The sequence below is a fragment of the Lepisosteus platostomus genome, chromosome 9 (genome assembly GCF_059453375.1).
Source record: "Lepisosteus platostomus isolate fLepPlt1 chromosome 9, fLepPlt1.hap1, whole genome shotgun sequence".
NCBI classification, from domain to species: Eukaryota; Metazoa; Chordata; class Actinopteri; order Semionotiformes; family Lepisosteidae; genus Lepisosteus; species Lepisosteus platostomus.
This window is the reverse complement of record NC_142619.1, coordinates 43,810,813-43,825,895: the sequence shown is the minus strand read 5'-3', so window position 1 is coordinate 43,825,895 and position 15,083 is coordinate 43,810,813. Positions and strand designations below refer to the sequence as shown.

The window sequence follows — 15,083 nt, the reverse complement described above, 5'->3', positions numbered from 1 at the left end:
CTGAATTTAACTTTCTTTCCATATGTTATTCTGAATCATAATGTTGTTGTCTTTGCTTTCTAACAGTCTCTCCTGTTCAACAGCAAGCTAAGTGGGATGACTAGTTTGGGTTTTTCTGCCCTAACATTTGATGGTAGAGTGGGAACTCCAGTATGTCCTCGAACATCAAGCAAAACCTACCATTTTGGGGAAGAAGATAGAAGAATTGTAGAGAAATTGCGTCAATGGGCAGCAACTATCTATCCAAATTCGGAAATAAGCCTGGCTACAGTTCAGCCTAAGTCATTTTTTGACTTGACCTGTCAGCTTCTGGCAAAGGCAGAAATCAGCAGAGCCTGTGTACTTTTAAAGGTATGAGCTGTTATATAATTATTTTAGTATATTTCAAGTATTTAAAGACAGAGTTTCATTCACTAGGGCCTTGGTGACATACAAAAATAAATCTACAGTATATTATTCTCATATGTCACGTAAGAAATATTTTGTCTTAAAGCAATTAAATTCTAAATGTATTTATTCAATATTATATATCGAATAACCCAGGAAGATATTCTTATAATATTAATGTTATTTTAAAATTAATATTTTAATTCATTTCGATATTTTAATTGGCATTATTTAAAATATATATCAATTTCATTTTTAGATTCTCCGGTACCTGTTGTTTATACCTTTAAGATGTGGTATATAGTATAGCTATATAGTACTTTAAAAACTAAAACTACAACAGTTGAACTTTTTTTGTTTATTTCCTATTGCCTAACTAAATTATACAGAAAATTGATTGTCACTAAACTTCACAGTTATTTTGGAAGGTTTGAGGTGTTTGGGGTATTTCCATGTAAAAGATGAAACACTGAAAATTTGATAATTCCATTTGTGGAAATTGTGTTTGTGACAGGCCAGCAATATGTATTAGTTTCAATAGACCTGCCACTAGAGGTTGTTCGGACCTCAATCTTGATTCACATAGTGTGAATTAATTAGGTAATTGATTAAGAGTGAGAGTCACATTCACAAATGGGTGTCATTTAGTCTAGCTGTGGTATATGAAACGTTTCACAGAAGATGTTGGTAATGCATTGCTACTGTTTCTTTTTTTGACGATCTTTTGAAAAGCCTTATTTCACAGCATTTTCTTTCCATCATGGTTTGTCCATGTGCTCAGGCCTCACGACCCACCTAAGGAGACGTACGGTGAAGTTGTGACATGCCTATAATTTGTGATCAGTATGAGATTTAGAGAACTGCTTGTTGAAAGATTACACGAGGCTTTAGAGATATCATTGTAGCTTAACAAAGAGCTCAAACCTTTCTTACATTGGTTTTCATGAATTTCCTGATTTTCATTTTGTTTCAGTATTTGCATTTATGATGCATTTTGTTACATTCATCAGGTAGTGTCAGATTACAAGTAACTTGTTAATTATTAGCATAATTTTTTGGTTTCAGATTGACAAAATCAGATGGTCCTGGCTGCCAGGAGTTCATTTCAGGATCTGATTATTTTAAATATATCACTGAAGCACACGTATTTCATAAGATAGTGAACAAAACAACAAAGGTTTTTCTAATGGGTTTACAGGAGATAGTAACCTATGGCAAACCAAGTGTAAGCTTCTTTGGACAGAAAGTGTTGTTTCCTGTAAGGCTGTTTTCAAGTTGCCTTATCTGCTCTGTGTGACTGCTCTGGGACACTGGCTATAGATGAGTAAAGACCAGACAGTTCATTAAACCATAGAGTTTTTTGGCCTGAGCTGATCATTACTGAAGGGCACACAATGCTGAGCAGTACTCTGTGGAATAAGAATTAGGAAATTCTTACAAGAACATCACAATAGCCAAAAATCTAATTTCATTTTTATGACAGCATGGGAGTATAAATTTATATTGGAGAAAATGTTTTGCTTGTCTGCACAATTTTTCTGTACAAAATGTTTTAATACCTAAGGAAGAGTGATGATCACATAAGCAAACAATACAGGTGCAACAATTGTCGTGTCTCGGAAAATGGAGATTGGTTATTTGATTATACTTTTTTATGTCAAGATTTCTGTAGTAACACATTCAACAACTATAGCACGTTGTATCAAGACTCATAAGGTATACCTAAATTGTGTAGTTTTATCAATTATTATTAGTACTAAGAATTTAATAATACTTACAAATATTTATGCAATACATAAACAATACAGTGTCTAACAGAAATACAATAGAAACATGATATTTGCAATTTTGCTTATTCACACAAAAAATGTAGTGACCACTTTTTCCACATTTGCTAACCAAATTCTCTCTATTCATGAACTTTTCAGTAGGACAGTAAATGTGGGCATCCTTTTTCACAGCATCTTCATCTCTCTGATCTACCTCGGCTGACCTGCATCAGTCCTTAAAAGTAAAGGCATAGCTTGGTTAACAAGGATAGTATGTTTAAACAGCAGTGCATCATGGGTTATGCTTTAGTTCAGGGGTTCCCAATCCTGGTCCTGGAGGCCCAAACACCTGCTGCTTTTCATTCCAGCTGAGCTTAATTGCTTAACTGAAGCCTTAACTGAATTAAGGCAACTTGCAAAAGTGACGGGTGTGTGGGTGTCTAGCACCAGGATTGGGAACCCCTGCGTTAGTTATTCAGTTTTCTTCATGAAAAAGTTAATGTGCTTTGTGTGAACACCTGTTACCAGTTATGTCTGTATGTGACTCAATGTTGTACTATGAAATAAAAGATACTTTAAATAACAAAAATAACTCTGGTCCCCTCAGTTATCATGACTGTTTTGAGTGCTTTGCAGAAAAGGGTAAAAAAAATATGAGAAAGAGAATAAGACAAATCGCAAGAGCAGGAGTCAGTTGATTGGGTGGGAAAGGAGTATTGTAAGTACACTTACTTTGTACAAAAACAAGATTTAAAAAGTAAAAAAAAATCACTCTTCTAAGAATTTAAAAAATAACCATTAATACAGGGTTAGCTATAACATCATACCAGTGATTCATTTTATTTGTTGACACGTGCAATAACTTAAATATAATTTAATAATAATAACACAAAATATAAAGCAGTTTTTCTATTCTTGCTTTAGGATTTGTTTCTCTACTCTTCCTTGCAGAACGCTTCTAGTTCAGAAATATCGTAGGTCGTCTTGCATGCACTGCATGTTTCAGATCTAAATTTTTACTTCATCAAGCATTTGTGATGCGATCGCAAGTAAGGTTTCCTTCTGATGACTCTTCCATGCAGATCATTTTTGTGTAACCAATGCTACACAGTGGACCGGTGCACCACTACTCCAGCTAAACCTTCCTGCAGGTTCTTTGCAGTGATATGGGGGTTTTGCTTTGCATTCCTGACCAGTCTACGAGCAGTTCTATCAGAGACTTCTCTTGATTTTCCAGATCTTGTCTTGACTTCAGCAGTTCCCCTTAACTTCCATTTCTTAATAACATTTTGGACAGTGGAAATTGCAAGCAGGAAGTGTTTAGATATCTTTTTATAGCCTTCCCCTGCTTGGTATGAGTCAATTATCTTTATTTTCTGCTTCCTCAGTTAGCTGCTTAGAGGAGCCCATGGTTGTTGAGTGTAAGCACAACACCCTGAGAGGTTCGAAGAGTCAGAGAATTTATGAAGCTCTGGAATTGTCATTACCTGACTTAAATTAAGGCCTAACGAGTCAATTAAGTTAGGACACTAATGGATCAACTTTTGCACATGCCACATACTGTATACTGTTTTATTTTTTTCAGTCTTTTACATTTAGCAAATAATAGTAACTGTGCATTAATATTTGCAGAAACATGTCAAGTGTAAGTTTGTTCTCTGCAGAGGTTGTGTTAACTTCTTTTTTTTTAATTGAAAATCAACAAAACATGTAATTTGGCCAGGGGTGCCAAAACTTTTGCATAAAACTGTACTTCAACAACAATACTGGATAGCTGATTCCATAACCCTTTTGGTAAAGGAGTCCCTCTTGATTTCAGTTTTAAATGCACTTCCTCGTACATGTGTCAGTTTGTTTTTCACGTTTGATTCTAAAATTCACTGGATTGACTTTGTCAATACCTTTGAGGATTTTGAGGATACTTGTTTCAGGTCCCCTCATAGTCCGCTCTGTTCAGGACTAAAAAGGTTCAGTTCTTTTAGCCTGTCAATGTGAGATAGTCCCTTAAGCTCTAGATAGAATGTGTGGCCACAGAATCATTGTTGCTCTTTCGAATGATTCTGGTGCACCAACAACTTTTCTAGAATATGGTTATCAAAATAATATTTGAACTGAAGAAAGTTAACTAATTCAATATTTTTTCACCTGGTTGAGACCTTATCAGTTTATGCTTTTAAGCATATGTTAACTTGGGAGCATAAGCAATCTGCATTTCTAAAACAGGTTTGCTGTACAATGGTTTATGATTTTGATACAGACAGGAAAGGAAACAAGTAATCTTAATGGCACTAGTGTTATTGCTATATTATTCTATTGTGATTGCATTTAAAAATAGAATAATTGATAAACATAGCACATAGCATGTGAAAGAGAATGTTTATGTGAATTGATTTCATTAAAAATAAAACAGATGGACGTGTATGTTATTGCTGCAATCAATTTCATTTGGTATTTAAAATTGTAGTGAATTTTAGGCCAAAAGGAAGCTAAAGTGAACTTCAGGATTTCAGAGCAGACTGAAACTTGGGTATTTTTATCCAAATAGAAATAATAGAAAAAATATTATATAAAACTAAAACTCATTTGAACTGTATAAGGTATGTAGATAAAATGGATGAACAGTCAGGGTGTTTCTCTGATTTTCAGTGAGTTGTTTTAAAGGTAGTTATGGAACAGAGATAATTGTTAAAAAAGCAAGGTTTAGACCAAATTATATACTACATTTGCTGCAGCAGATCATGCCAATTTAATAGATCTGCTTGGGGTGGTCTTTGTTGTAAGGTTATGACATGGCTTTGATAAAATATTTCTAATAACTTTCAAATAAGTACTTTTCTGTTTTTATGGATGAAGAGGGTGTATCCTCCACAAAGCTCTTTTTTATATTTTAAACCCTCTGATTAATGGACTAATTAGGTGAAGGGGTCTCAATTATTGCTGAATGTCCGTTAAATCACAAATGTTTTTTCAGCTCCAAAACGAACTGTTATATGAGAAAAAAATAGTGTGTGTAAGATGTTTTGACCCCTATTGTATTTTGGCACATTTTATTGTTACAACCGGAAAATAAAAGATAGATAAAATGCTGAAAATAACCCTAAAAGATCTATAATGTCTCAGAATTGAGACATTGAGAAACTGTGAGTCAACAATACCTCAGGTACTCCAAGAATCTGGACTGTATGGTTTATTGTCAAGGAGGAAGCCATATTTGAAACAAACACATATGAAGTTCCATCTTGAATATGCAAAAAAGCATGTAGGAGCCTCTGACACAATGTGGAAAATAAATTGTGGTCTGATGGGACAAAAATTGAGTTATTCAGTTTTATTGCCAAGCATTATGCATGGCGAAAGAAGAGCACTGCTCATCACTCACAGAGTACCATCCCTACATGAATGGTATGAATTGAAGCATGGTGGTGGGATCATAATGTCTTGGGGTTGCTTTTGATTGACAGGGACTAGTAGGTTTGTCAAAATATAGGACAGAATGGATGAAGCAAATTGTAGCAGATCTTGTATCAAAACTTGGAACAGGGAGAAAATGTTGTCGTTCGTTCCAAGTATTGTGAAGTGTAGTTTGACCAATAAATAATGTGAATGGTAGATAAATGATAAGGTGAGACATTCCATAGAGTAAAAGAAATCAAGAACATGAAAAACAACTCAAGAATACCACTTTCTTCAAACAGGTCTGGGATGGAACAAAATGCCCACATCGCCTTCTAAAGATCCTTGTTGAACCCAGTGCCATTGAAGGTAATATGGCTGCCATCCAAGACTTGCAGGACTTAATTGTGGAAATCCTTGTCTACGATAATCATGTGGAAGTAGCCAAAAAATTGAAGGTAACACAATTACTGTTATTGTTTATGATTAACATTAACATTGATTTATATGTTAGAACTATATAAATTCATATTGAACTCTATAAATTCATCGTGAAAAACTATTATAATACTATTCTGATTGCTTCTACTTAACTAAATTCTTCAGTAATTGTTATTAATTGCTTACAGTTATATAGCGCTTTTCTGGCCACTCCACTCAAAGCACTTTACAGGTAATGGGGACTCCCCTACACCACCACCAATGGTGCTTATCTAAATCACCATTTGTGTATATTTTTATATCGTGCAAATTATATGTCATATACTCTTCATGCTTGAATACCCAATGCTTTGAAACTTTTAAATTCAGCATTCAACATTTTGAGAAGAAAAGTATTAATTTGTGATATTGTCTCTGATCATTTCTGTATTTTGAGTTTAGCCTGAATGTCTTCACCAATATCCTCACTTGTGACATTTCGTGTCATGACATTTTAATAGATCTGTTTGGGTCATTCTTTGTTGTAAAGTTTTGACATGGCTTTGATAATATCTTTCAAATAAACACTTTTTGTGTTTATGGATAATTAAGGTGTATCCTCCACAATGCAAGTTATCCTTGGGTAAGATTATTGAACACAATGTGAATGTTCATTTCCATGCAGATTACATAAATGTACATATTCCTGTGATGTCAGCAGCCATATCACTCTGCAACTCACAACTGGCAACACACTGAAGCTAAGCAGGTGTGAGCCTGGTCAGTATCTGGATGTAAACTTCCTGGGAAAAACTAAGGTTGCTGCTGGAAGAGGTGTTAGTGGGGCCAGCAGGGGGCGCTCACCCTGCGGTCCATGTGGGTCCTAATGCCCCAGTATAGTGACGGGGACACTATACCATAAACAGGCGCTGTCCTTCGGATGAGACGTAAAACCGAGGTCCTGACTCTCTGTTGTCATTAAAAATCCCAGGGTTTTTCTCGAAAAGAGTATACGTGTTACCCCAGTGTCCTGGCCAAATTTCCCATTGGCCCTTACCAATCATGGCCTCCTAATAATCCCCATCTAGGAATTGGCTTCATTACTTTGCTCTCCTCCCCACTGATAGCTGATGTGTGGTGAGCATTCTGGCGCACTATGGCTGCCGTTGAGGTGGATGCTGCACATTGATGGTGTTGGAGGGGAGTCCCCATTACCTGTAAAGCGCTTTGAGTGGAGTGTCCAGAAAAGTGCTAAATAAGTGTAAGCAATTGTTATTAATTATAATTATTATGTATGGTGATACTTAAAGTATATGTACAGTTTGTGAAATTGTGTAAATAATTGTGATGTCTAAATGAGTAAAAACTGTTTTAATTTCTAATATGAGGTCTGAAATACCATCTTTAATAATGGATTAGATTTTGATTTATGTTTTAAGATAATTACAAGATTATCCTTTAATCGCCTTAGAAATAGTTCTAAAATAAGATTTCTGTTCAGACTTGATTATCCTTTTGTTGATTATTGTTGTTAAGGTTTTTAATTTTTTTCAACCCAGTTTCTCAGACATGTTTTTATCAACCCTTGTAGTAGTTTTTTTTACTCTGTATTTGAAATGTTAAATCTTAGTCATTCAGAGTGTAGATCATTCTCTCCCAGCAAGATGATTCTTGCCTGCAACATGTCCCAGTAGTGTTCTGCATGGTACCTCAGCAGGGTGATTAACTCTCTAATCCTTGTTATCTCTTGGAGATTGAGTTTTGAGTCCCTTTGTGAGCATTTGTTTTTAACTTCACGTCAGTTTTACTCTAAGCAGTAGAATGCATGTCATCCTATAAATAAGCTGCAAAGTTCAGACATTTTCTCTTTTTGCATGCGAATACTCCTTGAGAACATTGCACGGTATACATATTATGCCTCAGGATCATGTTCTATTTCCTTATTGGCATTGACATTTTTGGATGTAAAAAAAGCTGCCATTTGCAGCAAAGTCCTTTATTTCTGAAACAACTTTTATTTTTCTGTCACTTACCTGTTTTTTTAGCTTTATACTGTCTTGCTTGTCTGTAGTTCATAACTGCGGCTTTTCAAGCCCAATTACAATGAATAAATTGCAGTTATATGATGTAACTTTTGTCTTATATTTTTCTTACTCAGTATATCTTCTGTGGGAATCATGAGGCATTCTCACTCAGCTTGCACAATTTAGTTGCCACTTTTATATTAAGGACACTCATTGTAGTATTTTAACTATCTTTAATATTATTTTTCTGTCTAATTCAGCAATAGAATAGAATCTAAAAAAAATTAAAATTTTAGATATATCATAAATTATATTCACTTTTGGAGGCTTACAATTTTTTCCTTCTTGTTTTGATTCATGGCTATAGAATCCGCAGTGAAAGTTGTGCTTGAATAGTAAATTTAGATTCCCTACATAATAAAACAACAGTAAAGTATGACTTTTTTTTACTTAAGTATTGATGGAGGGAGACTACTTGGGTTTTTATACAGCTTATTGTATTGGAATTTATGAAGAAGGATGTTACAAATTAATTACCACATACAAATTATAAAAAGATAGGGAAGTGCCAAGTTTGTCTAGTGGGCAAATTAAATGGAACTTCCCAACGTATTGAACCCAATTAACTTATGCCTTAAGCAGAGGAAAATAACGTTTTTTTCTTTGGTCATTTACTCCCAGTTCCATTGTAGGTCATGTTTTCAGTCATGTTGAATAGCAGGGAAGGCAACTAACAAATAATAATAATGTTTCTTTATTAGCCCTGTACAATTTCTTGCATTAAGAATGCGTCTTTTCGCATACCCCAGCTTTTCTCCAGGGAGACACAGACACAGAGACAGGGAGAGAAGCTTGGGGTCAGAGCGCAGGGTCTGCTATTGTACGGCGCCCCTGGAGCAGTTGGGGTTAAGGGCCTTGCTCAGGGGCCCATCGGAGTAGGATTCCTCTGCCGGCCGCGGGATTTGAACCGGCAACCTTCCGGTCACAGGTGCAGATCCTTAGCCACAGAGCCACCGCTCCGCCCGTAAGACGTGCATATGGCAAACATAATACTTTGGTATTGAGCTTTAATACTGTTGTGTGTGCCATGAGACTTATTTTTATATGTGTATTATAGCTATAACTAATGTTGAACTGTTATTATTAATAAAGGCAATATGGATTTAAGAACAGAAAGAGCCTCTAGATGAGAGCCTCTTATCACTCTTTTGTCTCTTAGTTATTAAATTAAATTATATATCAAGTATCGTGGAAAACTCCTCAACATACAAGACATTATTATACTGGCTGTTATTGCTGGCAGCAACAGTATAATTGGATACCTCAAGATACCCTGAGAAAGTGTGAACCAGAACTCATGGGACTACAATCCTGCATCTCTTCAGAGGAGCTTTTGCAGTAAAATAGTGTGAATGGAGTTTAAATCAATATGTAGATTATATATATAGTCTGCAGTGAGACAGATAAATCAGGAGATTAAAGGCAATCATTGGTTTCCTGCATGACTAAATTTTATATTACATATATTCTTTATATTGGTATAGTATAGTATATATGGGGCAGTATATATTTAGGGGGAGAGAGTATGTAAATGTGAGTGTATAAATATACAACTATCAAAAGTATGGAAGCTTTAAAAATAAGATATCTAAGTCAGGAAGAATCAGTCCATTTAGTAGTCTATTGAGTTTAACATTTATTAACTACCTAAAAAAACAAATGCACAAGAGGATACATTTCACTGGTATTATTCTAATGGAAATATCCTTACTTGATAACAATCACATTGGCATGTTTGTAGAATTTCTCACAATTTCATCTTCATCTGTATTTACCTGTTGATTGTAACTGACTGATTGTGACTGGCCAAAACACATTGAGATACAGGCTGAAGTGGTGACAGGATGCCTAGAGCCAGTGCTGCCCATTTTGTTTTATCTCTATAGTACAGATTGTAAGGTAATTTCAGTGGTTTCCAGGAGAGGTAGCTGGGGGGGGGGGGGGGCTAGACAGGTCAAATGGTCTCTTGTCATTTGTAAAATTTCTTACATTCTCATGAAAAATAATGCCTTAGATTTTGCATAATGTTGAAGAACGTTGCTTATAGCTTTTGTTTTTACCGAATCTGCTCTGGGAGTTGAAAATGTCATACATTGTTTCCTCTGTCCTAGGTGTTTATGGTAGTTGCCTCAAGGTTTTCAGGCTCCATGTCTCCCCTTCCTTCCAGCTTCTCAGACATTTTTGTTTACCACCCCTTTGTTTATGAAGAGAGTGGATAATGCAGTAAATATGCACTTTTATTCAAGTTGGTGTTGTTTCTTAGAAGTTTTATGTCATATGTCAAATGTCATATGTTCTCCATTATATTTTTTGACAAAAAATTAAAAAAGGATTGAGTATCAACGTGTTACAGAGTTTAGTTGCTTTTGAGAAAATGTATTACCTTTTTTCAGGAAATATCCCTGATATAGTGATTAGCGGTTTCATTTTAGGATGTCACAGATGTTTTAGGCCATTTACCTGTAGAATTCTAAACAGGAGCACAATATATTTACTTTACCAATATGTCACTCAGTGATTGATGCACCATTTACACTATCTCTCATTTATTTATCCTTCTGTTACAATTGCTGCACTTTGTCTTTCTACAGATAAACTACTACAGATGTGACGTTGTTTGGTGTTAGAATAATATTTTATTTCATGTAAGATATAAATCCATTTTATTAGATTGTTTACTAGATGGTAAAACTTTCTGGGGACTACAGTACTGTATATAATGTGACTTCCAACAGAACAAAGTGTCAGATTTCACTGATTTTCAGTGAAGGATATTTCGGCAGATTTTACATAGATTAAATTAAAGTGGAAAGGTAAAATGATTTTGTTTAACTGGTTGTTTAGAAGAATTCTTCTTATAACAAGTACAATGCCATGAGAATATTAGCATAAAATCATTTGGAATTTACTCTGGTATCTATATGATGGTGTTCTGAAAAATATTGTAAATATAAAATATAAAATAGTTCTAGTATTTACATCCTAGATGCATGTTGTAACTATCATTTAAGAAAGGAGTCACAAAGATTCAGTGTAGATTCTGATGAGTAAACAGTGAAGTAGCTCCGTAAATATAATACAGTTTTACATTTTGTATCTTCACAGAAAATGATATTTAAATGGATTTCATGTAACTGGATAACCTTTATAATGCGAAAACTAATTTTATTCTCCCTGTTCAGAAAGAACTCTGCATTTCTGGTAATGAGATGCATAAAATTCTTAAATGCCAGGCATGGTGCTTCCAAACTAAACACAGCTATACTGTGATTTGCTTGGTGTCAACCTTAAATCAGTTTGCTTCAAATACAATTAGCTCAAGTAAAATTCTATATATGCTCTGTATGAAGAAATCTATGTTAAGTGAAAGCAGACAATGATTATTGCAGTAAAATCTGAGTTTAATTTGCATGTTAATGAAGCTTTACATTTTAGAAGATATCTTTCTTGTTACTGATGCCCTTCAGGTTGGTTTAGAATTGTGTATTAATTCCTAGAGTGAAGCAACAATCTGACTTTATGATAGTAAGCATTTATGAAGAATGATATTTGTGAATGTATGTTTTGAGACAATTCTTGATATTAAATGGACCTGTTTTTCCAATGTAGTTATTGAAGTGTTTTGGGATTTTGTGATTTAAGGTAATGAGGTCTATGTATTAGTTGATAAAAATCTTTAAAAACTTTTTAAACCCCCTTTATAATAACAATGTTAGAGATGCTGTTCTGCTGAGGGTGTTTTATTTTAATAATTTTCATTGGATTTAGCTGTTTTCTTCTTATTAACATGCATAACACTTGAGAGGAGGAAAGAAGAGGTCGCAATTAGTATTCCATACCTCAAGACAGTTTCTCAAAAGAGAAGGTACCCTATCAGCCATAGACCTTAACAGGCGTGATAAATGGATTATGTACTGTTCATGCTCAAGCCAGTGAAGAAAATTCAAGAGCTGAACACTGTTGACTTTGGCTTGTCTGTTTGTACAAGTCCCTATGTTAGATGACTGACCTACTCACCTCCTCATAAGCACGGCTGCATCCACGCCCTGAGTCTTTGTTTTCTGTTATTACACTTCCTACTTTTTTCATGTTGGTGTTAAATACCAAATGAGAATTGGAATCTCTTTTACTGTACTTGTCAGATTTAGATGATTCTGTCCAGCTGAATTGTGGTACAATACATAACTATGTAGTACTTTCTATTGTAATATTGTAAGTAACTGTAGATGTTTTAAAAGTCTGAGTCTTGTGGCCAAAACAGTGCTGCTTAATTATGTCTCCTATCTCTGTCGCAGCTGAGATTGTACTGTGACTTGACGGATTACAAGCCTAGTTAACACTCTGCATGAAAAATGTGTGCTTTGTACTATAGGCTACCAACATCTTTCATGGAACTGAGTATCTCCTTTTTGCAATTTTTATGACCATATACAATTATTAAATGCTTAAAGTGATACAAACTGATATATCTGTGTGCTATTGTCCTTAGAATATCCAAAAATCTGTGGAACCATCTAAAAATAATTGTTTCTGTTATTTTTAATATGGTATTGTTTCTGTAGGTATGTTGATGCTTAAATTTGAATTCCTTGTAATTTGTTTTTTTCTAATTAGAATTTGTAATGTATTCAAGTGCTTGCTACATTTTAATATGCACCACATCTAATTAACCAAATGCTTACTGCCTCTTAAGTAATGTTTTCCAAAATCAGTCTACTGATAAACATTTTTGTCATCTGTTGACAGCTGTGTAACATTTTAATTTGTTTTTCTTAAATTATTTGTGTCATTTGATGGATTGCATCGACATGTTCTTATTATCATTACCCTGCTTTTACCTTTTAGGACATTAAAAAAAAAATAAAGTAAAGTAGGAAATGTTAATAACTATTGAATTTTATCAGTATTACAATGACATATTACTCTTTTGTGCACTGTTTCAGTAATCTCTCTATGTTGTTCCTAATGGTAATTTGTTGTGTTTGGTTCATTGTTCCTTTGATCCAAGACAATTAACATGTTTTATCTACTGTAATTGTCCTTTGTGTAAGTGAGACATTTATACTGTACATATATAGAATATAACTGAAAACTTTCCTTCATCTAACAAAAAAATCCAAGTTTCTCACAAGAATTATGTGTACACATTTCAGAATAATATAAACCTATAATTGAATTTTGTGAACTTATAAAATGAGGAACACTGATTCTCTAGTTAGTTTATTGTAGTTTAGAAAAGGTGTACTTTATTGACCAGGTCCAGAGTTATCAAAATTTCAAAAACAATCACTGGATGATCATGAATATTTTTTATTGCATTATTGATACATAAAGTATTTGAAGCATTTTTTTTTTCCTTTGAGCACAAAATTACTACTTCAGTGCAGTAATATTGGTAATCCATATTTGCTGTGTAGTTTTCGAAGAAGTTTAGAAAGAATATAGGTAGAGATTTTATCTACAGTTTAAAGACCTGAATTGTATTCATGATTCATAAGAGAAGTTTTCAATAGTCTTGTAATGTCATTGGTTTTATAGATAAACCTGATGTTAAGTGAACTGTACTGTCAAAAAACGAAAAGGTCATAGTATTACTGCTGTGCTTGTTGTAGCTGGTTGAAAATCCCAAAAATGTTATGTTGGCAGGTATTCAAATAAAAAGTAAAACATGAGCCTGCCCTTTTATTAACACTCCTGAGCCAATTCATTTTTCCCTGTGGTCTTTACCAGCTTTATTTTATCATAAAGCATGTGAACGTACCACATTAAGCTATCCATAACAGTTCACATGGTCATTATGCTTTTAGCATTTAAAAGTTTCAATGTATTGCTTTGCAGGTAGTGGCAAAAAAACTGCATTTCGCATTAAAATCAAAGTAAGGTTTGTAAATGCTGTGTGTTATAAGGCTGTGGATCCAGACTGTGCTGATATTATTAGATAGCTTTGTCTCAAGCTAAATAGTTTGATCATACAATCAATTAAGATGCATAGGTGGTTGATCCTTTCTACTGTGTAAGTGAGCAATACTGTGTAGGGACATTTAATAGTCACAGTTCTATTTTTCCTTCCTACTTCCTTTTGACAAGGGTGACTAGCCACTAGAGATTGGGGGGAGGTGTTCAGACTCTTACTACTGAATTATAGTGTCTCTTATGATAAATCCATATACATAATATATACAGTACTTACGTAGTTCAGGATCCTGTCAAGCTCTGTTTGTTTGCTGCACAGCTTTATTTTATGGATTTTGTTTTCATATTTCATAGTGTGTAGAATGTTTGTGTGTGTATTGTCTTGCATACAGTGGGCTCCTTAATTGTCTTGTTACAAAGTGGGTTGGTATTGTATAAATAGTGTGGTGGGTGTAGACCATGAGTGGAATATCAGGATTAAAATGTGTACTCTGTGAGACTAGCAGAGAGTTCTGCTCTGAGTCTCAGAAACGACAGAAGACTTTCTTGTCTAGTTCTGATATTGAGGTCAGATTAAAAGAAGAGGAGCTTTTTTAAATGCTTTTATCTTATGGCTGCTACTCCTGATAGTGCGAACCTGTTTTCTATAATAGATTTACTACTTTTTTCCTGCATGCTTGTCTTCAATGGAAGCTCATTCGCTAGATTCTCTCTGTACAAACAATGTTAAAAACTGATTTTACACTTATGATTAAACAAAAGAAGCTGTAGATTTAGGAGCCATGCTACAACCTAATCTGTATTTTGCAGTAACATTGGATCCAAGGTATAGCTTGGTATAATGCTTTTACAAAATGACAAACCACATACCACTGGAATTAAAAGTAAATACATGCTAACAAAACATCAATTACTGGTAGTTCAGGTGGGTAGCTGCGTCAGCATGCGTAGGCTGCAAAGGAACAAGTAATAGGTTTATTCCATGCTGAAAAAAGAAGAAAGAAAACACAACGTTTCGGCCGTGGAGCCTTCTTCAGGTGTGGAAGAAGGCTTATCATATCAGAATCCAAGCCAGGTTTCTTCAGTAGTGATGTGATGCGATGTAAAGCTTTAGGGA

General features: G+C 34.4%; 1 protein-coding gene across 3 annotated transcripts in view; it reads left to right on the top strand.

The window, feature by feature from the left end:
• pot1 (protection of telomeres 1 homolog) overlaps positions 1–15,083 on the top strand; it is a 90,617-nt gene that overhangs the window by 52,884 nt on the left and 22,650 nt on the right. For all 3 annotated transcript variants that reach the window (XM_088645156.1, XM_088645155.1, XM_088645154.1), the window contains exons 9-10: positions 67–351; positions 5,852–6,007. In XM_088645156.1, the coding sequence (XP_088501282.1) occupies positions 67–351; positions 5,852–6,007 (441 nt within the window). The remainder of the gene's footprint in view (positions 1–66; positions 352–5,851; positions 6,008–15,083) is intronic.